The sequence below is a fragment of the Pseudophryne corroboree genome, chromosome 6 (assembly GCF_028390025.1).
Source record: "Pseudophryne corroboree isolate aPseCor3 chromosome 6, aPseCor3.hap2, whole genome shotgun sequence".
Classification (NCBI taxonomy): domain Eukaryota; kingdom Metazoa; phylum Chordata; class Amphibia; order Anura; family Myobatrachidae; genus Pseudophryne; species Pseudophryne corroboree.
Genome location: NC_086449.1, coordinates 177,093,421 through 177,119,914, shown reverse-complemented (window position 1 = coordinate 177,119,914; position 26,494 = coordinate 177,093,421). Strand labels below are relative to the sequence as shown.

Below are 26,494 nucleotides of genomic sequence, written 5' to 3'. Positions count from 1 at the left end.
AGGCATGCAGCCTGAGAGGCACTCTCCCTGCTCTGCTACCCTGCTGCTGCCACCTGCCGGTGAGCCTGTCAAGGTGGATGACAGGTAACGGCGCTAGCAGTGTGTAGCGTGGCTCCCAGTGCTCCCTCCTAGCCCTCCCCCCTCCTCCCCACATACCAGTGCCCAGAGTTTTGCCGGCCAGGTAGAATTTTAGGGGCATGGCCTAATCGCGGGAGGCGTGACCATGCCCTCTTTTGAAAAAAAAAGACAACTTTCAGAGTCCAGCGGGGTAGGGGTTCTTGAGCCCCTTAGCCAGGGGCAATTCGATTGGGGAGCTTGATCAGTGTGATCACTCCCCACCTACCTGTACAGGAACAGGCAGAGGCTCCGCAGCAGCAGCCTCTCTGCCTCGGTTGTGTATATTTTCTCTTTGTGATCAGGACCAGGAAGTGACATAACAAGAGGGCAGTAGATCGCTTCCGCCGTTACAGCACCTAAATGTTTTATCCATTCTCCGTTCATTTGAGGTTATTTTGTTTTTTTCTATGCACCATTGAGTGCCACGCTTCGGGCTCGGTGTCTCGTTTCGCTCGCCACAGGTTACTATTCCAAATAGTTTGTGACATGGACCCAGGGGCTTATGGGATAGGTCCTCTCCACGATGAGAAACTAGGCCCTACCTCTTTTGCCTCTGACACTGCAGCACAGCACACTCTGCCAAGATGAGAGCTTATGCTGTTGCTGCTGCCCAGTAAGAAGGGAAGGAGGAGTGCAGTGGACCAGGGCCCCCACCGGGCCCCTTTATAAGTCACAGGCCTGGGTAATTTGTACCTGCCCCCTCCCCTATCGCCACCACTGCCGACATCCTCCAGAGCCGCTGCTTCTGGAGTAACAGAGCCTCCAAGAGGGAAGAGGAGAAGGTAGAGGAGGGGCAGCGCCCAAGCATTGTATCCAAAGCAGAGTTATGCCTACAAAGTAATGAATAAGAAGGTACTATATTTACAGTAGTAGGGTGGTAGGTATGACGTGGTTGGGCTATACATGGCATAATGTGCATAATGGGCTCTACCTGGCATAACGTGTATAATGGGTTCTACCTGACATAACATGTATAAGGTGCTTTACTGTGGCATATTGTGTATAAGCGGCTTTTACTGTGTGGTGTAACATGTATAAGAGTACTACGGTGTGGTGTAATGTGAATAACGGACACTACTGTGAGGTGTAATGTAAATAACTGACACCACTGTGCGGTGTAATGTGAATTGGTACTATTTTGTGTCCACAAACCTATATTTGGCTTGAGCACGGCTAATGCCAAAGGAAACTTTTGCCCTGAGCTCCTCAAGGTCTAGAACTGGCCCTGTTTTAAAATATATTTTTCTTTTCAAATGTAACATACCTCCAATGCAACACAGGGAAGCAGTGCTGAAACATACCCTTACTCCATCCATCATGGCACGTAGCTACACCTCTGATAAGGGGCACTACTGTGGGCATTGTGTATAAGGGGTAGTACTGTGTGGTGTAACGTGTATAAGGGGCACTACTCTGTGACATAACATGAATAAGGGGCAATACTAGGTGGTGTAATATGAATCAGGGGCACTATGTTTGGAGTAAAATGAATAAGATTGTGATACTGTGTGGTGTAATTTGAATTGTGGGCCACGTCCCTTTCTTGTGTGACCACATACCTTTTTGCGTCACGTGCTGTCCCTTTTTAACAGATGGGAGGGCGCAAATGTATCATTTGCAGGGGGGCGCCAAACACTCTAGCAGTGGCCCTGACTGTATATACAGGTTGAGTATCCCTTATCCAAAATGCTTGGGACCGGAGGTATTTTGGATATCGAATTTTTCCGTATTTTGGAATAATTGCATACCATAATGAGATATCATGGTGATGGGACCTAAATCTAAGCACAGAATACATTTATGTTACATATACACCTTATACACACAGCCTGAAGGTAATTTTAGCCATTATTTTTTATAACTTTGTGCATTAAACAAAGTGTGTCTACATTCACACAATTCATTTATGTTTCATATACACCTTATACACACATCCTGAAGGTCATTTAATACAATATTTTTAATAACCTTGTGTATTAAACAAAGTTTGTGTACAATGAGCCATCAAAAAACAAAGGTTTCACTGTCTCACTCTCACTCAAAAAAGTCCGTATTTCGGAATATTCCGTATTTCGGAATATTTGGATATGGGATACTCAACCTGTACTGTATATATTTTTATATATTATGTAAAAATGCAATAAGTTGAACGTGCAGGAAAAAATATACAAAAAGTAAATGAGTAAAAAGTTTAGAGAAAACTGTAAAACATTCCAGGAGGCAGATGAAATAAGTATACAATTGTACATATCTTTAGAGAACACCACAATGGCATCCAAAAACCACAGGAAACAATAAGCAAAAAGAAAAGTATAATGGGGATCGTTCAGGTGTGGTTGCACCTGGGATATTATGCACAAAGTACCAATGTTCGGTACTTTGTGCATGTACAGGACCCATTATGCGCATGTGCGAATCGGTCCTGTGACGTTGGAAGCAGGACGGTAGCAGACTGTCAGTGATTGACTGTCTGCTGCCGTTTAGGGTGGGGAGGGGGCGGCTATGGTCTCCTTTACTGAAAATGCAGATGTGTCACTGCTGTTTAAGGGGTGAGGTCAGGGATCTACGCTGTAGGATGGAGATTTCCTGGCCTCTATGACAGACGGCTTGTACACACAGTATTAGGAGGATCACCCTCCACCATGTGCAAGAGATACCCAGCGGTATTGTGCTGAGAATTTTGAATTTGAGTTTGTATGGCTGGTGACAGGGTTTCTATGAAACTTTCTCACATCTCGAAGAACCTCTCATTTCTGGCCTACTTCTCCAGCGTAACTGCCAACCACTCCATATGGAAAAGATAAAACAATGTTGTTTAAAAAAGGGACATGGGCCCTAATTTAGACCTGATCAGTGCTGTGTGTTTTCGCACAGCAGCTGATCAGGTCTGAACTGCGCATGCACCGGCGCCACAGTGAGCCGGTGCATGCCAGACAGCCGACGGCTGTCTTAGCCCTGCGTTCATCTATGCCTGATTGGCAGGCAGAGGCAGTCACTGGGCGGGAGGGGGCAAGCCGGCGGCATTTGGTCGCCGTTTAGGGGGCGTGGTCCGGGCAACGCATGCATGCTCGAACCATTGGGGGGGCGGGCCGCGGCAGCTGCATGTCACACGCAGCCGCTGCGACCCTCACAGCGACGAGTAGCTCCTCCCAGCAAACTGGAGCTGTACTGGCAGGGAGCTACTCCTAAAGTACAAAAGCATTGCCGCTGTGTGATGCTTTTGTACTTGTGCTGGTGGGTTGTGCCTGACATGCGGGGCGGACAAGCCCTGTGCTGGGCGTCCCCCCGCATGTCTGTGTGACTGATTGTAGGTGTGCTAAATTTATCACATCTACGATCAGGTCTGAATTAGGCCCATAGTTGGGTAACCACGCCTGTAAAATTGATTTGCGAGCTGCTGCACTGACTGCCAATATCAGCTGTTGGCCTCCCTTTGAAGATTTTGTAGGAGAATGCCAAACAGTGCCAATTCTGGAGTTAGGAGCAGGTAGTTTACCAAGTGTCAGTGAGAATAATTATGGACTTGTAACCAAAATCTGTAAACTAATGGGCAGGAACATAGACAATGGAGTTGATCGGCTTGAGGCAAACTACATTTAAAGCAGGTACTGTATGCATTGTTGAGAGCCCAATGAGGAACTTCCTATGAGGAGATAAATAACATATGTGTAGTATGATAATCAACATCTCTGTGAGAGTAGCTGACAGGAGCTACAATAGTATTAGCTCACAACAAATCATTTATCTGCAAGCCTGGAAGCTGTTAGATCCAGACGGCAAGGCTCCATTGAGATGTGGAGTGATCAAGAAGGACTTGGAAATTCATATAGGCTAGAGAACTCACTCTTCTACTTGCTGGTGGTCATTGAAGCATTGTGTCTATTGCGTCAGCTCATCATCTGCGGAGAAATGATGAATTACCAGGCTAACATAGTGTTGGAGCATAATAAATGCCATGGGGAATGCAGTTAATATAGGGAATATCTCAGTTGCCTCCTGGAATGTGAGAGGCCGTTTATTAGATACAATGACCAAGCAGACAACATTGTTCACCCCTCCTATTCTCCACAAGTCAAAGGGGTATACAGCCCATCCCTCTTAAAAGTCTGGGTTTGTCATAAAAGAAAGATATAAAGATTTAAGTGTGTTTAAGCCATTCTTGTGGGGCATTATGGGGGTAATTCCAAGTTTATCGCAGCAGGAAATTTTTCAGCAGTTGGGCAAAACCATGTGCACTGCAGGGGAGGCAGATATAACATGTGCAGAGATAGTTAGATTTGGGTGGGTTATTTTGTTTCTGTGCAGGGTAAATACTGGCTGCTTTATTTTTACACTGCAATTTAGATTGCAGATTGAACACACCACACCCAAATCTAACTCTCTCTGCACATGTTATATCTGCCTCCCCTGCAGTGCACATGGTTTTGCCCAACTGCTAAAAAATTTCCTGCTGCGATCAACTTGGAATTACCCCCTATGTGCAATATCTTTCTGGGAAGCCAAAGCAAAAAATTATATCTTTTAATCCTAAAAATAAAACAAAAAGTACCAATATGTTTGGAATATATTGGTGCAATTCTCCGGTTTGCAGATGATTGTCCCAAAAAAATCGGCAATAGGATCCACTGAATTAGTGATTCCAATCAAAAGTAATTGCGATTTCTAAATCAGATTTTTAAATTTGTCTAATCTTAGAGATTTGTAATGTATGGCACCGAATGGCCGACAGTTTTGCAGATAGAACAGAGAGAATGCTGTCTCTCAATTGTTGTAAGCGGTGCCTACTGAGCGCCTCCTGTGGTGATGGGGCAGGGCCTGATGGATCCTGGCACCATCTGCCAATGTGGTGGGACCCAGTGGAGTTTGGTGGAGGATCCATTACTGCAGAGTTCAGGAGCAGGTGTAGCACAACAATTGTGAGTTTCTACCACTGCTCTATGGGCCCAATAGCGGCATTGCCAAAGAGCTTAAAGGCCGTCATCCCACAGGAGAAGATGAAAGATGCCTCTAACGCAAGCCCTGGGGGTGCAGGGGGCCACACAAAAGAGCTAAATGTTGGCATCCCCAAGTGAAGGTGCATTAAAATAAATTATTAAAACATTCAGTGCTGTAGTTCTATTTTACTATTCACTTTACAGTAGGCCTTTAATGTTGTGGTTCTCCAAGTACCGGCATGAGGGTCAGGCTTGCTAGGACTTGCAGTCCCACTGTAAAGGACAACATTACATTTTCAACCACATACCAACAGCACCGGCCAGGAGTGCAGGGGAGAGTACTGGGCTTCTGCTCAGTTCTGGGCTACACTGGAGAGGAAGGAGGGGGGGGGGGGGTCTCCACGTCCACTTCCACTGCAATCATTGGTCTGGAATGACTAGTTTGGAGGGTTAATGCTTTGGCTGGAGGACTTCATCAAGTACAGTGCATCCGGAAAGTATTCACAGCGCTTCACTTTTTCCACATTTTGTTATGTTACAGACTTATTCCAAAATGGAATAAATTAATTTTTTCCCTCAAATTTCTACGCACAATAGCCCATAATGGCAAAGTGAAAAAATTTTTTTTTACATTTTTGCTAATTTATTAAACATAAAAAAAACTAAGAAATCACATGTACCTAAGTATTCACAGCATTTGCTCAATACTTTGCTGATCCACCTTTGGCAGCAATTACAGCCTCAAGTCTTTTTGAATATGATGCCAAAAGCTTGGCACACCTATCTTTCGGCAGTTTCACCCATTCCTCTTTCCAGCACCTCTCAAGCTCCATCAGGTTGAATGGGAAGCGTTGGTGCCATTTTCAGATCTCTCCAAAGATGTTCAATTGGATTCAAGTCTGGGCTCTGACTGGGCCACTCAAGGACATTCACAGAGTTGTCCTGAAGCCACTCCTTTGATATCTTGACTGTGTGCTTAGGGTCACTGTCCTGCTGAAAGATGAACCATCGGCCCAGTCTGAGGTCAAGAGCGCTCCGGAGCAGGTCTTCATCCAGGATGTCTCTCTACATTGCTGCATTCATCTTTCCCTCTATCCTGACTAGTCTCCCAGTTCCAGCCGCTGAAAAACATCCCCACAGGATGATGCTGCCACCACCATGCTTTACTGTAGGGATGGCATTGGCCTGGTGATGAGAGGTGCCTGGTTTCCTCCAAACATGATGCCTGGCATTAACGCCAAAGAGTTCAATCTTTGTCTCATCAGACCAGAGAATTTTGTTTCTCATGGTCTGAGAGTCCTTCAGGTGCATTTTGGCAAACTCCAGATGGGCTGCCATGTGCTTTTACTATGGAGTGGCTTCCGTCTGGCCACTCTACCATACAGGCCTGATTGGTGGAATGCTGCAGAGATGGTTGTCCTTATGGAAGGTTCTCCTCTCTTCACAGAGGAATGCTGTAGCTCTGACAGAGTGACCATCAGATTCTTGGTTACCTCCCTGGGTAGGGGGGTGATTCATACCTGATTGTAGCAGCAAATTTTTTAGCAGTTGAGCAAAACCATGTGCACTGCAGGTGTGGCAGATATAACATTTGCAGAGAGAGTTAGATTTGGGTGGGTTATTTTGTTTCTGTGCAGAGTAAATACTGCCTGCTTTATTTTTACACTGCAATTTAGATTTCAGTTTGAACACCCCCCACCCAAATCTAACTCTCTCTGCACATGTTATATCTGCCTCCCCTGCAGTGTGCATGGGGGGGTCATTCTGAGTTGATCGCTCGCTAGTTTACAGCCGTGCAAACGCTATGCCGCCGCCCACTGGGGAGTGTATTTTAGCTTAGCTGAAGTGCGAACGCATGTGCAGCCGAGCTCTGCAAAAACAGTTTGTGCAGTTTCTGAATAGCTCTCAACCTACGCAGTGCTTGTGATCACTTCAGTCTATTCGTGTCCGGATTTGACGTCACACACCCGCTCAGCGAACGCCCAGCCACGCCTGCGTTTTTTCAGACACGCCTGCGTTTTCTCAAACACTCCCTGAAAATGGTCAGTTGACACCCAGACACGCCCTCTTCCTGTCAATCTTCTTGTGGCCGTCAGTGCGACTGAAAACTTTGCTAGAACTTGTGCAAAACAACAAATGCCTTTGTACCCGTACGTCTCGCGTACGCATTGTGGTGCATACGCATGCACAGAAATGCAGATTTTTAGCCTGATCGCTGCGCTGCGAACAACGGCAGCTAGCGATCAACTCGAAATGACCCCCATGGTTTTGCCCAACTGCTAACAAATTTGCTGCTACGATCAGGTCTGAATTACCCCCTAGGACCTTTCTCCCCCAATCGCTCAGTTTAGACAGCCGGCCAGCTCTAGGAAGAGTCCTGGTGGTTCTGAACGTCTTCCAATTATGGATGATGGAGACCACTGTGCTCATTGGGACCTTCATAGCAGCAGATATTATTCTGTACTCTTCCCCAGACTTGTGCCTCGAGATAATCCTGTCTCAGAGGTCTACAGACAATTTCTTTGACTTCATGCTTAGTTTGTGCTCAAACATGCACTCTCAAGTGTAGGACCTTATATAGACAGGTCTGTGCCTTTCCAAATCATGTCCAATCAACTGAATTCACCACAGGTGAACCCAAATTAAGCTGTAGGAACATCTCAAGGATGATCAGTGGAAAAAGGATGCACCTGAGCTCAATTTTGAGCTTCATGGCAAAGGCTATTAATACTTATGTACATGTGATTTCTTAGTTTTTTATTTTAAATAATTTAGCAAAAATCTAAAGAAAACTTTTTTCACATTGTCAAAAGTGCTGTGAATACTTTCCGGATGCACTGTATGTCTCCTGACTGTGGAGCCCTGGTGCTGGTTCATAAAATTCTGGGGATCCCTACTCCCCCCCCCTCCCCCTTCCCCCCCAAATTTTTATAACCAGGGCCAGCTCCAAGAGCCCAGTGCTGGTTCATTAAATACAGGGAACCCCTACACATTTTGTTTCCTGTATTTTATTACCCAGGGCCCGGGGCTGGTTATTCCTTTTGGAGGAGAGGACTCTTATGTTGTTGTTTTTTTCTAACTTTTAACTTTGTTAACAGAAGGGTTAATTGTGGTGATAATGTTACTGAGTTCAAAAACAGAAGGGGGGCAGCAGGTGGTAGGTTTTCTACATGTAACTAGTAAAATGACAGTCGATTGAGGTGATGTATGGGCACATTAATGATTGTCAGACATCTGCAAATTTGCAGCACAGCGATCAGGTCTGAATTAGTACCAATATTTCTTACACACACACACAAAAAAAAAAAAGTTTAGTAATTCCTAATCACTGATTATCACTTATACCCCTTTCACACTGACAAATATTTCCCGGCTTATTGCACATGAACGCACATCAACCCGGGAATTTGCTCAGAGTGCAAGGGTCCTGAAAGAATATCACGGGTCGAGAGTCCCGGCATTTCATCCCAGGTCTCGACCTGGGTTGAGTCCGTAATCGACCCGGGATGTGGTGCAGTGTGAATGTGCCCTACCCGGGATTCAGTACATGGGACTGTTAAATGGTCTCTGATTGGAGCTTTCTTGGGCTCAGAAATGAAGATGTCATCATTCAGTGCCGGGCGGAGGAGACAGGCAATATGGCGACCTGGACTGATCAGGAGATCAGAGAGCTGCTCAGCATAAGGGGGGAGGAGGAAATAAAGAGACAGATAACAGGCACAGTGAAGGATGCTATTGTTTATAAGAACATTGCAAAGCTGCTTGAAGCCAGAGGAATTATCCGGACACAACAGCAATATGTATAATAAAATGAAGACTCTGAAAAAGCAGTTCTCCCTTTGCTTGCTCATCTATGTGAGCTAGAAAAATGTCCATCTCTAATGACATACATATGCATTTGCAGTGATTTCCCGGGATCAGTGTAAACGGGGCTGTCCGGGTCAATCCCAGGTCTAAGTGCAGTGTGAAAGGGGTCATTCCCGGGTTGTGTCCCAGAATGCGTCCAGGAACACATTCCCGGGTGTGCCCCGGCTCTCTCAGTTGAAAGGGGTATTAGTGTGACTCCTACTGAATTGCGAATATCAAACAATGTCTATTACTAGAGCAACACAGAGAACTTACATGCAGGCATCCTGCCCACATTGCAGCTCCATTCAGAAATGTAAAAATGAATAATATAATGATCACATGCCGGCTTGGAATAATACAGAGTGAATGCGCAATAAAACAAATGCAGCTTTTCCCATCTATGGCTCCTGTAATTTGGAGCTTTGAGACAAAACACATCTCTAAGGGGGACATGTACTAAGCAGTGATAAAAGTGGAGAAGTGAGCCAGTGGAGAAGTTGCCCATGGCAACCAATCAGCATTGACATAACATTTCTAATTTGCATACTATATAATTGTACTGATTGGTTGCCATGGTAAATTTCTCCACTGGCTCACTTCTCCGCTTTTATCACTGCTTAGTACATGCACTCCTAAGTTCTTTAAGTCTGGATCTGTCATGTGCTTTTCTCTCCAATGGTGGGTCAGACCAATTTGCTGGACTTCCAGTGGCATCATAACACACAAGTAAGTTTGCTGAAACAATGAAAAAATAGCAAGATGCATTATTAATAGATGGAGAAAGTTGCCTTTTTCAATGACAAAAGGAGCAGGAAACACGCTCACACAAAAGCAACTCAGCTGTCCCTTTAGCAATCATACCCTTGTCATTCCCCCAGGAGCGAGTATTTCGCTACAGCTGGAATCTTGCTCAGTCAGCTGGCAGCAATTTTGCACTGGTGAAAAATACATCCTAATATCCATTAAATGCCTGTGAGCCGCCCTTTGAGTTAGAGAATAGAAATTTTTAACAATGGTAGGTCTGTATAGTTAGGAGGGCAGGGGGTATTCTGTGTGCCAGCTCCGCTGATAGCCAGGCTGTCAGGAGTTGAAATGGAAAAACAGATGAAATCTCCTGAAAATACAGCTGTAGTGATGCTGGATCTCATACAGTATCTATCCAGTAACATGGTGCATTATACAGTGTGCAAGCCACATAAAACATCATAGGGAAACACAGTATTGTTTTCAGTATTTAAATCAGCCTCCACATTTACTGGTAGGTTGCATAATTAGTTACAAATAAATCCACTGGAGATTTTTATCCCCATTTCTCATTTGATGTATCATGGAATGTATGCAATTTATCATGGAATGTGCTTTTACACAATAATAGGGGTCAATCCAATTAGGTGTGAAGGGCGCGATGTGCCATTGTCGCAGCGTATCATGGCAACGGCACCCAATTTCGCACCCTTCACAGGCAGGTTTCAGCCCAAGCTCACACAAAATTGCTTGGTGCCCTATGGGGTGATGAGCACTTTTATGTGAGTTCAGGCAGCCGCAAACCCCTTTAAAGCAGCCACTGACGCTATGACTCGCACCCACAAGGTCAACACAGATAATTGCTTTGACTTTTAAAATTCTGTATTCCGAATGTTTCTATTTTACAATAAGCACACGGGGGGGGGGGGGGGGGGGAGAGAGGGAGGAGGGAGTTAAAACATACTTGTCTACTCTCCCGGAAGTTGCAGGAGGCTCACGATTTTTGGGGTAGCCCCCGAACCCCAGGAAGGGCAGGCAGATCGCCCACATCCTGCCCGCACCCTAGTGAAGTGGGCAGGATTGAGAGAGAATCACCACCATTTGTGTGTCCGTGCAGAGGGTGAAGGGCTAAAATTATGCAAATCCTAATTTTTTAGCCCTACCCCCTTCCCGCGGACCTGCATACCGCAGTGTGTTCTTGAGGTGTGTGTGTGGGGGGGGGGGGAGATGGGGGCTTGATGTTGTGAGAGCCTGACCCTGCACTCCGAAGTTCCTTGCAGCGTCTCATCTCCAGGCTTCTCACGGAGGAGAAATTAAATGTCAGTAAGTATGCGTTAAAAGGAGAAGGGAAAGGAAAATCATATATTGCTTAAGTAAGTAATATTATATTGCTTAAGTAAGTAATCTCAGTAAAATTCTAAGAAGCATTAACTAGTTGAAGTTTTGAACTTAACATAAATAAAAGCTGTTATATAAGTTATGTGGATCTGCGAGGACTCATCAGATTCAATACCCTAGAAAAATAAATAATATACTATACCTAAGGTACCTAAAAGCCTGGCTGCCACCTCCAGTCCACCTCCCCATGTAACCTCTATCGGAATAGTCAGGGCCATCCTACCGCTATGTCTGTCTGTTATTACCCAGATTCGTATAATCACTGTTGTTCCAATTGTAAAGTGCAACAGAATATACAATGCTATATAAAAAACAGTTAAAAAAGAAATAAATAGTCATGGTAGAAGTAGATAACCAAATGGGAAAAGTATTTCTGGCACCAAGGAGAATCTAAAATATTTCCTGGAGCATTGCTTCTGACTTCAAGGAGTTTACCCAGAGCCTTCAGGGTGCAGAATAATCAGATGGGTGGTTTAATAAATAAATAAAGCAAACTAATTAAGTTCTAAGTTAAATATAAAAGAATGTCACATCTGCATACAAACTAATTCCTAATTCCAGCGACTCCCAGAAATAATAACTGTCTTGCTGGATGGCTTGCGCCAATGGCTTGATTGCCTGTGACTCCTGGCTCACTATGGTGTCCCAGGGGGGAGCTGGACGATCTCAATGCATCAATCATCTGCAAAGAGTTCGCTGATGCGATCAGAATGCTAAAAACTCTTAGGGCCCCCAGGACCAGACACAGCTTTTTGACAGCATATTATAAAAATGTGCAACTCGGCTGATTCACCTTTAGGTACCTTTTTTAATTAAACACTGCAGAAGGAGACAAGCAGGCAAGAATTCCTCCAAGCCTACATTTCAATGACTACATACTTCCACAATACATCAGACCCATCTTGGTTCTCAACATTGACTACAGATTATTCTGTAAAGCTTCCTACTCATTATCAAAACTTTATGACTCATCTTACCAATATAACTCCCTGTTTGGTAGCCTTCAATATCTGTGTGCTGTGAATTTGCTGTTCAGTGAAACCCTGTAGGTTTAGTTTTTAATGCTATAATTCTAATATTGTTCCCTTGAAGGCACTGGTTTCTTACATATCTCTCCTCTGTTCCTTTGCATCACTGGGGGTACCGGATCACTTAACAGTGGGCAGAAAATATTAATTGTATCTAAAACAACATATTTGTAGAAGCCGTGTCTGTTTCAAGTGCTCCATATGTAAAAAAGAAACATTTTACGTGGGGGGGGATATAAATCTCATCAATGTGCGACCCCAATATTATGACAATACCTAATCTTCCAACGCACATCTATAGGGTGAGAGGGAACATTGGTGGTCGTTTGACAGCACTCCAACTGTCCTGAGTCTGACGACACTTTGCGGACATCACAGATAATTGCATTCCCCCTATAATGCCTCATTAACCTTCTTGCCACCTAAGTTTGTGCAACGTAATCATAATCACTGTATGGTTTAAGCTTTAGATGGATTCAGTAGTTTCCAGATATTATTCCTTAGAGCTAAAGCTATTTTGGGGACAAAGGCAGCTGTAATACATTATGTTCATCCAGACACTACTGCTGCTTATATATAAAATGTACTGCAGCGCGGGGCTGGATCTGCAGCACAGAAGCACAGTCTGCCTGGAAAAAAAAAGGACACAGCACATCAGAAGCATAGATCATTCTCGGAAAGTGAGCAATTGCTGTGTTTGACACTCTCATTTTATTATAAGAACACAGGCAGAGAAACTGCTTTGATTTGCCCTTTATACGATCAACCTGATGAGACTGAAACTTTGTCCTTTTGTCTCCGATTAAAATGAGCGCAATTTGCAAGCTGAGAATCTGTTCCCTCTTCTCTTTCACAGTCTGTGCTCTCCATACCATCTCTGATTATCCTGCTGCACAGTCAATTGTCGTTTTTAGAGGGTATCACTATGAGGATGTCTTTTCCTCCATGAATATTTCTTTCTGCTTACTTTTAATGCATGGTTTTTATTTCCAGGTAGTAAATAATACACAGATCTTCCATGAAAGGAAATGAGAAAAGTAGCGTCTGTGGAGATCTACCCAACATGTAGCTATTACCATCACATAGTAGGTCATTTATGAAGCACAAGCACAGCAGCTTTGGGCCAGCTGTACACCTTGTTTTGTGGAACAGTGCAGAAATGAGATTTACATTTTTTAGAGCACAGTTTATGTAAAGAGAAATGAGGGGTGATCGTAACCATAAACAGTACAGTACATCTACTATATTTGCTCTTTCATAAAAGCACCTGAATTTAAAGAGTGTTTGTTTATTTACTAAATGTCTGTTTAAAAGACCTAGTTCCCAGTGTGTTTATGCCCTACGATTTAAAAGGGCAATATTTTTAATAGCAAAGCACCCATAGTTGCCTACTTTAAGGTCTCTTCTCTGGGAGATGCCACATCACTTGGCCCAACAACCAAAATGATGTGATCACATCATTTAGCCCCACCCCCTCCATTTGGCTCCATAATTTCCTGTATAATCTCCTCATCCTGCCCATTTCATTAAGAAGTGGGTGGGATGTGGTAGATTGGGCCAGTGCACCGTGGATGGGAGGGACTACCTGAAACATTGCAGTAGTAAGTAAGTATGAAAACACCCTGTGCTTAAACACATCGGGAAGTGGCAGCTTTTCCAAACTGCCACTTAGTAAATAAACTGGGCTAGTTTTCAGTATAACAGAAAGACATAACTGACATGAAATAGTATTTGTTAAACTTATTGACTTAATGAAACTTGAGGAAGCAGCATCTTTAAGTCCCTTTGCACAACCTGAAAACATGCGCACGCACGGTAAAAACTCCTCTTTCACTGATCCGATAAGCAATCAATGAAGGAAGATGTATTAATAGGGGGAAAGTAATTGTTGGGACAGCCTCTTATCAGATGCAAATGATTCAGCCCCATTTCATCCCCCTGTCGGGTTGAGGCTAAAATGCCAGTGGTGGGGATGCCAGCAGTCAGAAGACCGTCCGCGGCATCCCGCAGTTTAGAAACCCCTCACCCCCTAACCCCCCCATCTGGAGCCTAACCCAAACCCTCCCCCCGCAGCCTAAACAGAAAATAAAAATACAAGCTTCACATACACAATGATGACACATATCATTAAAAAAACAGTACTAATGTTCCCTTAGGGCTGTAACACACTGGCCGGTTTCTCCCGGATGGCAAAAAGCCGGACAAACTTTGTCTGGCTTTTTGCCATCCGGGAGAAACCGGCAGAGTCTCGCACACAGGACGGCTTTGAGCCGTGTGTGATGCTGTGCGCATGCGCAGCATCAGACACGGCTTGGAAAAAAACCGTTGTGTGTGAAAGCTCCCCTTCACACACACGGTTCACTGGCTGCAAAGACGGCCCGGCGCCCGCCCGGCAGCCGGACCTTCCAGTGGTGAGACCCGGCTGCAACCCGGCAGCCGGGCCGGGGCCGTGCAGTGTGAAGGGACCCTAGCCCTCACACTATTAACTACAATGCCGGCACGGGAAAAAGCCGTCCGGCTTTTTTCCTGCCGGCAAAAGCCGGGTAGTGTGTTTTAGCCCTTAGTCTCATAATGTAATTGAGCGATAAAGAAGGTAAAACCTACTATTATTTTTTTAGGAGAGAACATAATAAATGTATTTTCCTTGAAAGAGGTATAAAGCTGGACTTTGATTTGACATGTGCGTAATCCACCTCCTAAAGATGTTTTCATTGATGTGCACTGGGTGGACCAGTGACTTGCACCAGTGCAGAACAATGGCATTTTGTGGTATGCCTCGAACTTCATAAATGAACTCCAGTGAAGACAACTAATGTTTTGGCTAAATCCAAATCCTTTGGAATGTATTTTATTAATTCATTAAGCAATAGTGACAGCATACTGTACCTCGTGCCTCAATTATGTCACCAGTTTTTAGTAGTGTGATACGTTCCTATGACATACAGTACAGTAGGTTCACCATACAAAATGGCTGTCTCCACGCTATAACAAAATGCAAAAGCTTATGTCTGGTATTCAAGTGATGAGAGGAAACTTAGAATATGGAGATACTTTTATTATACAACCTAGTCATGATTTAAAAAATGTGTCTGCCTACCAGTGCCCCGGACTGCCAAGGACTGTTTAGGACTTGGTTCATTCCACAGGGAATTCTCGCCTTCCGGAGCCTTATGCAGGGTATCTTTCCCGGGTATACCTTGCATATTACACCTGCGGCTCCGGACACCATCTTGGTAGGATTCCCTATGTTATTCACTCTTGTTCAATTTAAGTGTCATGTTTTAAAAAAGTGTCTGTTTAAATTAAAACTTTAGCTTGTTTTTACTACACTTGACACATGCCTTATTTTTAATTAAGTTTTGGCTATATCACAGTATCTCATGTAGATGTAAGCTGACTAGCGCCAAATAGGAGTGGTCTCCCTTTCTTGTGCGCATACAAAATGGCTGTCTCCACGCTATAACAAAATGCAAAAGCTTATGTCTGGTATTCAAGTGATGAGAGGAAACTTAGAATATGGAGATACTTTTATTATACAACCTAGTCATGATTTAAAAAATAATATACTGTAAATAATAAAAATATTATTTCAAGGACTAATGACACTCTTACCTGGAATGCACATGGGGTGTTATCCACACAGTAAACCCTCAGGTTGTAATCCAGAGAGTTGCAGGACATACAGCCAAACACAGCCACCTTGAGCTCCTTTACTGCACAGTCTGTGAGAGGTTCTCCCACCAAAGCATAAGTGCCAAAGCTGTCCATTAATATATGGCAAGCAAAGGGATCCAACAGGCAGTAAAATGAGGTGGTTTCATCATCTGTGGACATCACCTCCTGAAAGAGAAAGCAGGAATTGAACAGAAAGTAGCATTTCATGTGTTAATACCATTGGCACCAGCTACTGATTCTTTATTACTGACATATGCCTGTCATGAGATGCGCATGAAGGAGGGGGGAGGTGGACCTTGAGGGGTGAGATTCTGCTAGTGATGAGAAAGGTATACAGTATGTAAAAGAAAGATATCTTACAAAGGATTCACCTTTAAAGGAACACAATCAATAAAACAAGTGTCTTAGGCTTGTAAGTACAGTGTACCATGTAATCAATGTTATAGTCCAGTTAATGTATTATCGATTCAGAATCACTAAGGGTCATTTATAAGACATAAAGGACCTGATTCATAGTCACACGCAACCACACACACACTGCTGATGTTCATGTAGCTGAGCAATTTTTTAGACCAGTACATGTGCGGGAATTTCTGAAAACCCCTATGGTGTATGTGTGAAACACTGTGCGCACAAAGATGCTGTGATCGGAACAGAAAGTACCAGAAATGGGAGGTGACTTGAAGTGAGTGCAAGAAAGTCTGTCTGATTGGCGTGCTATGGGAGTGGCGCAGGCATGTCAGTGACAGGCTGTGTTCCCAGATGCAGAGCCGCAGCCATGCAAGGCCAGAATCATACAGAAACTGCACCTGCCATAAGACTGGTGCAAGTATCAATGGTGTGAGCGATGCTGCGCCAATGGTGGTGTCTAAATACTAGTTAAGGAGGGATGCAGTTAATTTGCCGGCAGCCGGGATCCCGACAGTCATGATACCGACGCCAAAATCCCAACTACTGACAATACCAACAGCCGGAATCCCGGCTCACAGGGGTTATTCCCACTCGTGGGTGTCCACGACACCCATAGAGTGGGAATAGAACCTATGGCAATCACACCAAGTCACCGAGCCCGCAGCTTGGCAAGTATAGAAAGCCCGCAAGGGGACTCTTTGCGCTCGCCCCGCTGCAGGCATACTATCGGCCGGGATACCGTTGTCGGTATACTGACGGCCGGCATCCGAACCATCAGTAAATCATACTGAACCAATTAAGGACCAGTGTTCTCCTTGATATAAATGTTTTCACCCAATTCCTCCAATCACATTGGCCAAACTGTTGCTTGTACATCCATGCTCTTCATCATATAAAAAACAGGAGCATTTTAACAGGCACATGACATCATAAAGTGAGACTGCACTTTTGCATGGTTGTAAAGTAACATTCGTTTATACAGATGTCTCCTCTTTACAACAAATGCATATGTAAAAAATACATATGGATCAGTGGAAGACCTCATATTTTAAAAAAAAAAACATCATCTGCAGTACATGTCTATACAAAGCATTATGTACTACTAGTTGTTCAAAATATATATGACCATAGTCCCTCTCAATGTCTTGTAATATCCTTATAATTTACATAAATAGGTGAATTATATGCAAAGTTATCATTGTTCTTGCTTATTTATACATTGCTTTGTTCTGTGCATCAATTTTTTGCAAGGTAGCATTGTATTTGTATAGGCCACTTGCCTCCCATTTGCCCTGTTGTGATCTTCTTTTGAGTCGGACATGCCAGTGCTCGCAGCTGACTTCAGCGCAGTGTGGGATGGTTAAGGCCACAGGAGTAGAGAAGGTCATATCAAGCGGTCCACAGGTGACCTCAGGTCCTAAGAGGACCTCCGATCCTTCCAGCTGCAAGCTATAAAAAGATGGAGCAAATGAAGACAAAAAATTCTGTGCTATGCCAGGAGCATAAATAAAAAAATTAACCACATGTCCCATCTTCTCTAGCATAATAAAATCCTTTGTAGCATTGAATTGCTCAGTACATGATAAAATCAATAGGCTAAACCTGGCAGAATTTTATGTAAGCTATGTTCCTATCTAACACCCCTTTAGGAGCAGCAGCAGAAGCTGTTCTAATAGACTATTATTATCATCCGCTGTCCCTATACGCTGTCCCTATAAAAGTGAAAAATACCTCTCTTAGACCAGGACAATGATATGATAATGGAAGTATATTGTCCACAAAGAATGCCCATTCTAGTCTTTTAAAATGATGGTGAGATGCAAAGACACTTAGTGTTGTTAACTCTGAGGCGTTTTGTCTTTTGTCCTAACAGGTTTCTTTCTAGCAACTGTTTCCCAACAATAACAGCCCCCCAGTTGTCCCAGTTTTGATGTCTGCAGCCAAAAAGAAGCTTTGCTGACTGCACTTTTGAGAGTTTTCTCAAGTCCACACTTGAGTGGTTTTATAGAGTGGCACTGGGTAGACAATGTAATTACAGGATTAGATGGTCTGACAGCTGGATAACAGCTTTCGTTTATGGGAACCAGTAAATATTGCAGGTTTAGCAAGTGACAGGCAATCAACAAACATCCCACAGTGAAGCTACTGTATGTACTTTTTGTTCTACGAGGTAGCTATGGCCAGAGCATCATCTACTCAGTCTTCAGGGTTTACAGAATTTTCTGGCTGCAGATTCTTCTCCAGGAGATAATAATTAATTGGTTTCAAATGAAATAAAAAAAACTTTATGATTTACTAGTGTAGCAAACACAACATATACATTATACACAAGCCAAATATTCTAGAAACCTTTGCTGCACTAAACTGGTTTGTTATAACTCAGCTCCATAAAGCATTTGAACAGGGATCCCAGTGTAAGCCTGAAGGCAATTATATTGAACCATCCTCCAGCACTTCAGGAAACAGGAGATTGTGAGAGCCTGAGGTGGCCAGCCATGATACCCCAGTACTATCCTAGTTTTGGAACATGGCTGTAAAAGTATTAGTAGAAGTATCATTGTGACAATGATACTTCTACGAATACTTTTACAGCCACGTTCCAAGGCAATAATGAATTCTGTATAATACCAGGTAGTTCTACAATAAAATGTCAAGGTATCTGAGCAGAAGGTGGTCTTTAATAACAATTCCTTTAATAACTAATAACTGAATGGAAGAAGAAGATGGCAATATTTTAGAGTGACCAAGTCAAAGTCTTGCATAAATTGTATTATAAATTTTGTGGCATAACCAAAAATTTGCAGTTTATGCAAAACATCACCAAACTATGAACCAGGTTCAGGAGGAAGAGGAAAGTGAAGAGAAGATATGTTGAAGGATATGTGAGGACTATACAGTGGGGATATACAGATGGAGCCATGCTAATCGTGACTCCGTCTGTGCCTGGGCACGCCTGCCCGGACGCGGCTATTGGCCGCATCCGGGGTGCACTTGCGTCCGTGATGCGCACGCGTCCCATTCACTAAAATGGGAGCCTCTCTGTGCACTCCCGGCGTAACTAGGCGGACAGATCGCCTAGTCACGCCGGGAAGGCTTGTGTGCAATGGAGCCACAATTGATGAGTGCGGCCCCATATGTAATTGGATAGGAATGCTCATGAAGGTAATGTGAGCGATTCTGGAATTTGATAAGCTTGTTTGAATAGGTGAGTTTTCAGGGAACGCTTGAAGGTTTGGAGACCAGAGGAGAGTCTTATTGTGCATGTTAGGTAATTCCACAGAGTCCACAGAGTGGGTTCAGCCTGAAGAAAGTCATGCAATCTTGCATGGGAGCAAGTAATGAGTGTGTATGTGAGATGTAGATCTTGTGAAGAGCGAAGGGGCTGGGTTGGTAGATATTTTGAGATAAGCAAAGAGATGTATGTTGGTGCAGTTTGGTTAATAGACTTGTGTGACAGTAAAAGTATTTTATATTGAATACGGTAGAATACAGGTAGTCACAATGGAGTGACTGACATAGTGGGTCTGCAGACGATGAATGTCTAGTAAGGAAGATTAGCCTCGCAGCTGCATTCAGAATGGATTGTAATGGGGAGAGTCTCTTTTTGGTAAGACCAGTAAGAAGACTATTGCAATAATCAATGCAAGAGATAATAACTTCTGCTGAAGAAGGTGATACTAGTTACTAAAGGTGCTGAAAAGGATCACTTACTGTTAGGTCAAGCTGTATTATTACATGAAATTCTAGAAAGTTCAAAATCTTCCACTTTATGTAGCTATTTGCAAAAATATATTACTTTGTATTGGCTTCGAGTTGAATTTGGGAGTTTGGAATGCGTCAAATGCATCAAGGACCAAAAAGGTCTAGTTAGGCCTCTGGTCAGTGATATTTGCCAGCTGTCTGTATAATGGTTATATAAGATTACAATTTCACAGTCCAATGGAAATATCCAGCTGGTGATTATAATTTTAGCAGCATAATGGATATTTCTGCTGCCAGCTTCATAAAGCTTTCATTATTATACCTGAAAATGCAAGTGCGGTTTCTAGTCCATTCCAGGAGTATATATATATATATATATATATATATATATATATATATATATATATTTATTACTGTATATCATAGATGTGAAAGGACAGTAGAGAGGATTGTGTAATGTACTGTACTGTATATTATTTCAGGTTGATGCAGTCAGCATTGCTCTGGGGCTTCCCATCTTAAAAGTGTTGACTGTAGAAATATGAAGACACAAAAGTGGTGTTTGGGGATTGCTTGGTCTCTTGTGTTTATTCCCATTTAATGGAGGTTTACTTCTTCACCTTTCCAGTTGGTAAAAGCTTTTAATTCAAAGAAAGGTGCTAAAAACCCATTAGGTCCCATTCAAGATACATGAAAGTCTGAGGAAGATCTCAAGGGACCATTAATGGATCCAAAAGAAAGAGATAGAAGGTCAGGAGTGTGGAGGAGAGAGAGAAAGAGAGGGAGGAGTAGAAAACAAGAAGACGGGGGATCGTGATTCCCGGCTGGAAAAATAGCAGCTGTATTAGAAAATGGAGACTGTAACAGATAGGATGATTGATGAATGTGGATAGATAGGTGAGCTGATAAAATGTACGGAAGTATTGTGTTTGCAGAGCATATTGATTACATACAAAACTGGATTCAGTGCACTTTGTGAGCTATCCATAGTTTGCAATTCTCACTTAGTCAGCAGGTCTGGTGCCCCTCAGTGATCAGATTTATAATTATGTTACAGTTTGGAATGATGTGTTTATTAAACAATGTTTAATTAATAATTAATAATTTGAGAACCCAGAAATGTCTGTTGCGGATAGCTTTTAAAATCTGATCATTGTTCTAAGGGGATTATAAATTAGAATAAATGAAGAGTACACACAGAATGGCATAATATTTCACAATTTGGGGTCAGACCTCCTAATTTGGGGATATGAGTTGTGTGGATCTGATTGTGGCCTACATTACAATGTCTTGACTTTCCAATAAGAGTGGCTGAGATAAAGGGAGCAGTAACTTCACTTCTCCCTGGCCACCCATCAAGATGTACAGTATGCACTTTGAAATATTTAAATAAAAAAACATAAAAGAAGTGATATTATTATAGAGATATCATAAGAACATTTACAAGCAACTTCTTATTGTAGATCATTATGTATTTGATGTATAAAATATGTTTTACATTGAATACAGTATGTTAAGTAAAACAGAGTCTCCTTGTAACTGTTCTGTATAATCCAGTCCAATACTGATTGGAAATATTTTCTGAAAGTTGGGTTTAACATAAGTGGTTTTGTTGAATATTTAAAGCTATTTATTTTTATATCTTGTCATATGAATAGATTGGAACACACAGATTATTTACAAAATGATACTGTATATCTTCATTTTGCAAATGTGTGAACACTAAAATAACAAATCAGCAAAAAAATGTACTATCATCATTTGTGTACTACAGTAAACCATTGCAACAAGGGACATCAGTGACACATAAGGCATGTAATGAATTAATGAAATGCCTTCCCATGAATATTGGCTCAGTATACAAAATGGCTGCCAACAGTGCTAGATTTACTGCCAATGAATGGTGGTTGGGAGACTATGGTTTGCAATGGCTGAGTGACAGAGGGGGACCAGGTGATGCTGACCAAGTAATGATTCAGCACCAGATGCAGTCCTGATTCAGTCACAACTGACCAATGTTTTAGGACTGCACACGTACCAGAGTCACAGTGCACATGCTTTGTGATGGTGCTGCTGTTCCAGTCTCAGTGCCCTATTAGCAACAGGTTGATTGCCGGGATGCAGACATTTTGGGGTGGCAATGGGGAGTGTTCCAGAAATGGGGGCATGTTGGCCCTGTTTTCTGGGTGTGCCAAAGCCAGTGGCTGCGTCCTTGGATGTAGCTTCATTGGCCTTGGCTGCTTGGTCTAGCCAAACATCCTGAGTATCATGAGGGTTACTCAGAGGTCATATGCTGCAGCCAATGGTCACGATGTTGATCTGATGCTGCATATTTGGACTTAGGTAGCAGATCAGAAAAAATGGCAGTAGGAGTCTTTTCACACAAGATTCCTCATGCAGCTTTGGCATATTTTCACATACCTGCTGTGTACAAAGCAGCAGAAGGCGATTTGCCTCCATCTCTGAACGAGGCCCCAGTTACTCCTAAGGCCCCAACTCCTTTCTTATAAACATGTGTTTGGCTCGGCACAAGGCAGAAACTCAAGGGTCAATGGATCAGCAACATCAGTTCCCCCTCTTCTGAAATTTCTCCATGTGGTCCAGTGATATACAGTAGTGCTACACCCTGGCTGACTATACTATGGGGCTGAAGCATAACTGATCAGAAATCAGGTGTATGTTTCTTCTGAATTGTATGCACACAAAAAAAAGTGTTATACACATTTGTATTGTACCCGCCACCTATCTGTAAGCTTGATTTGCTACAGTACCAAGTACCTGGAATCCTGTTAGAGAAATAGCCCTATATAAATAAAATTAATATTATTATCATTATCATTGTCATCATCAGTGCACACATGCACCTACAATATATTAGGAGCAAAAAATATTTCCACCATATTTGAACTTATGGGTTACGTTTATGTGACCGGTGGTCAGGAGACTGCCGGTCACAATACCGATGCCGGGATCCTGGCATCTAAAAATCCTGTTGTTTGACATGCCGACCAACAGGGACTATTACCACTCGTGGGTATCCATGACATCCATAGAGTGAGAATATGACCTGTGGCCAGGGGTGTAACGAGGGTGGCTCCGGTGGTGCTCAAGCTCCGGGCGCTGGAAAAGTTAGAGGGCACGCAGCCGCCTGATATCCCCCCGCCCTCCACCCGCTATACTGCAGGCCATTGTACAGGCAGCCGCAGAGCAGAAGGAGGAGAAGCAGAGGGCTACACACTGACTTGGAGACTAGGTAGGGAACAAGGCAGGCCAGAGGCGACAACAGGAGACACAGCTGGTGCCCTGCCTCCCTCTTTATATGTCTCACTGTCTGCTTGTAGCTGTGCATCAGGATTACATCTGTCATGCTACATTCCTCTCTTTGTCCCAGCTGCTGCAGCACCTATCTCTGCCCCAGCTGCTGCAGCACCTCTCTCTGCATTACAAGCTGCAGAGTAACATGTATAAGTGGCTTTACTGTGGCATAACGTGTATAAGGGGCTTTCCTGTATGACGTAATGTGTATATACTCAGGGCCAGATCTAGCCCTTTTGGCACCCGGGCGGAAAATGGGGGCGTGGCTTCATACAGGGGGCGTGGTCAGTTACGCCCCCTGTAGAGTTGTGACCCAATTGTGCCCCCTGTAGTAGTAGCACCGCTTGCACACAAAAAAAATAATACTTACTATCCCCGCTCCTGATTCCCGACCGCTGCAGACCTCCGCCGGTGCCGCTCCTCTCCTCGGATCTATGGGACAGATAGACACTAGAGGTCAATTATGACCCATAGCGTCTGTGTCAGTCCCACAATGCAGTGCGGTGCGCAATGACGTCATCGCGCACCGCACAGCAAAGGTCCTCTCCACGAAGGGAAACTAGACGGGGAGCGTCTGGTTCCCTTCACAGCGGGGGACCAGCGGGGGACACAGCGGACACAGCGGGGGGCACAGTAGCGGATCTTGCCATGGTGCGGCACCCTCCGGAAGGCGGCGCCCCGGGCAAAAGTCCTGCTTGCCCGTGGCAAGATCCGCTACTGTATATACTATGTGGTGAATAATGGACAGTACTGTGTGGTGTAATCTGAATTGGTACTATTCTCTGGCCACGCCCCTTCCCCATGAAGCCATGTCCCTTTTTAAACATGGAGGGGAACCCAAAGGAAACTTTCGCCCTGAGCTCCGCAAGGTCTATAACCGGTCCTGTTACCAATTTTGGATTTTTAAATATTTTTTCTTTTCAAATGAAACATGCACTGAATTCAGTAAAGGGGAGGGGGCGCCGAAACATATTCTTGCTCCGGGCACCATGACACCTAGCTACACCTCTGCCTGTGGCGAGCACAGTGAGCCACCAAGCCCGCTGCATGGCGAGTGCAGATAGCCTGCAAGGGGCTTCATTCCGCTCGCCCCCCCAGTGGCCACCCAACAGCTGGGAACCCGCCGTCAGCATGGTGACCGGCGGTCTCCTGACCACCGGTCACACATACCCAACATGAACTTATGTCCAGCTCGGCATAGCCTACAGTTCCATTGATATGCCCCCATTGAAACTACCTCCCTGAGAACACCCAATTACAGCCCATTTACGCCCTTTCAGTTGCAAGTTTTGATGCAATTGAAACGTTTTCGGCTCTGCATCACTTGTACTTGTGTACTTCGTGGAGCATGCGCACTGCGAAAACACGTAACATGTGCTCCTCAAACAGGCATCACACTCATTATGAGGAAAGGAACAAGTAGGCTACCCTACTGTACATTCAAAGCAGCTTTATCATTATTAGTGTCACCATAAGGCTACTCTGTGTGTACACATTGTAACTGTGTTCGCCGGATGTTATAACTGTCATTATCTGAGCTGTAACAGTGTTTACTAGCACAAATAAGAGAGAAACAACTTGTATCTTCAGAGCCCTTGCTAATTGAGTTTTACATGCCTTTTATACATCTAATGAAATGCAACACAACTTATATTTTATATAACTTTCATGTTTTTCTCCATACATATTTGTATGTGACAGGAAAGTCTTGCTCATCATCTTTCCACTGTTCTATTCTCCTAGGACTGTAGATATTTCAACCAAACTCCCCGTGTTTCCCCGTCTGTTTTGTTAAAGATATCTCTGTCTGATGCTTGATATTAAAAATAATCTCTTCTCACTCCAGGCTAACAGCAGCTAGGGGCGTCATCCAGTTAATCTATATACCAGACGCTGATAATAAAAAAAAAAAGAGGAGTGTTCTTATTTTAGACAGCTCCTTAGAAAATAAGGGAAAACATTATGTCCTTATCGTGGCCTTGTCGCAACCAGTGCAGATGGAAACAGTGTGAAGGCCTGTCTTAATTTAATGAAGAGGCGAACGGACTTGAAGGGACAGAATTTGCTGGCCCGATAAGGTGTTGAAGTCAAGGTCTTTCATCTTTACAGACTGCCTGAAAAGGAGATGCCAGGATGCACATCTCTGAGCGAACCAAGGCTTTTAGTGCTGTTAATCTGAAATTTTCAGATGTTAGGGACATAGTGATGACTTAAATATCTCATAATGTGATAAACCCACATCAAGGATCATTCATGGCAAGCACATGAAAGAGATGTCAACAAAACTATTGGTAAATACTTCCTAAACTAGCGATGCTGGGTATTGCTGCGCACAATTATTTTGCTCCTGGCTATGCATAGTGTATATCAAAGACATACAAAGGTTGTACACATAAAGGGGGAGATTCAATTGTTTGAAAAGTCAGTTGGGAGTCTGATTTTTCCTATCTAATAGACAGGAAAAAAATAGACACCCAACCAACTTTTCAAACATTTGAAACTCCCCCAAACAGTGGGAAGAAAGCTCCCATAGGAATATATTTATAACAATGCTGCAGGAAAATGCAAACAGCTCTATATCTGGGTGTCGTAGCCCCTTATTAAGGGGCTACATATTAACCATGCATAGGTTACTATTGTCATCCAAAAAATTCATTTATATAGTTTTTCTGTAGTTTGGAAATGCAACATTAATTCTATAGAGCTGGTATTGCTGTTTCCCATATCACTACCTATGCAAGTAATTTATTATTTATTTATCAGTACCAAACCAATATATCCATATAGTATCTGAATGGCCCTATAAGGATATGCCTTTAAAGCTGCAACAATTTATAGCTCTTGTTTGACCTGCTCCAGATTATGGTTTTTAGAGATCTCTTTGTATAAAGGGTCGAGCAGGGGCTGCATTTTCTGTCCATGTTAAATTGTGAAGCTGTGATTAGTTTGTCTCATGTGGTTTTTCTGGCAAATTGTAGTAAGCTATTAACATGAGACATTACTTATTTTACACAATGTGATGGGATTTATCAAAGGATCTACCATGCAGTAATGTTTCTGTGACTAACAATTTGAACTTTGAATATGACAGGCAATAGACAAATACAGATTCAGGGGTAGATGTATTAAGCCTGGTGAAGTGGAAGGTGAAAACGCATCAGTCAATCTGCCCCTCAGTTCCAAAAACAAGACTTATTGCAATATGCTGAAGAATATGTATCATTTTGTATTTCATGATGTCTTATAATAAAGTTGAAGGCAATCACACATGCTTACTGTACATTTTTACTACATTATTATCCTGCAGAAAATTTTAGTTGG

The 26,494-nt window shown here is 43.3% G+C and overlaps 1 protein-coding gene across 2 annotated transcripts in view; it reads right to left on the bottom strand.

The window, feature by feature from the left end:
- Positions 1-26,494, bottom strand: part of UNC5D (unc-5 netrin receptor D) — an 866,621-nt gene that overhangs the window by 57,782 nt on the left and 782,345 nt on the right. For both annotated transcript variants that reach the window (XM_063932131.1, XM_063932130.1), the window contains 2 exons: positions 17,437-17,605; positions 15,683-15,910 (listed from right to left, as the gene is read on the bottom strand). In XM_063932131.1, coding sequence (XP_063788201.1) covers positions 15,683-15,910; positions 17,437-17,605 — 397 coding nt within the window. The remainder of the gene's footprint in view (positions 1-15,682; positions 15,911-17,436; positions 17,606-26,494) is intronic.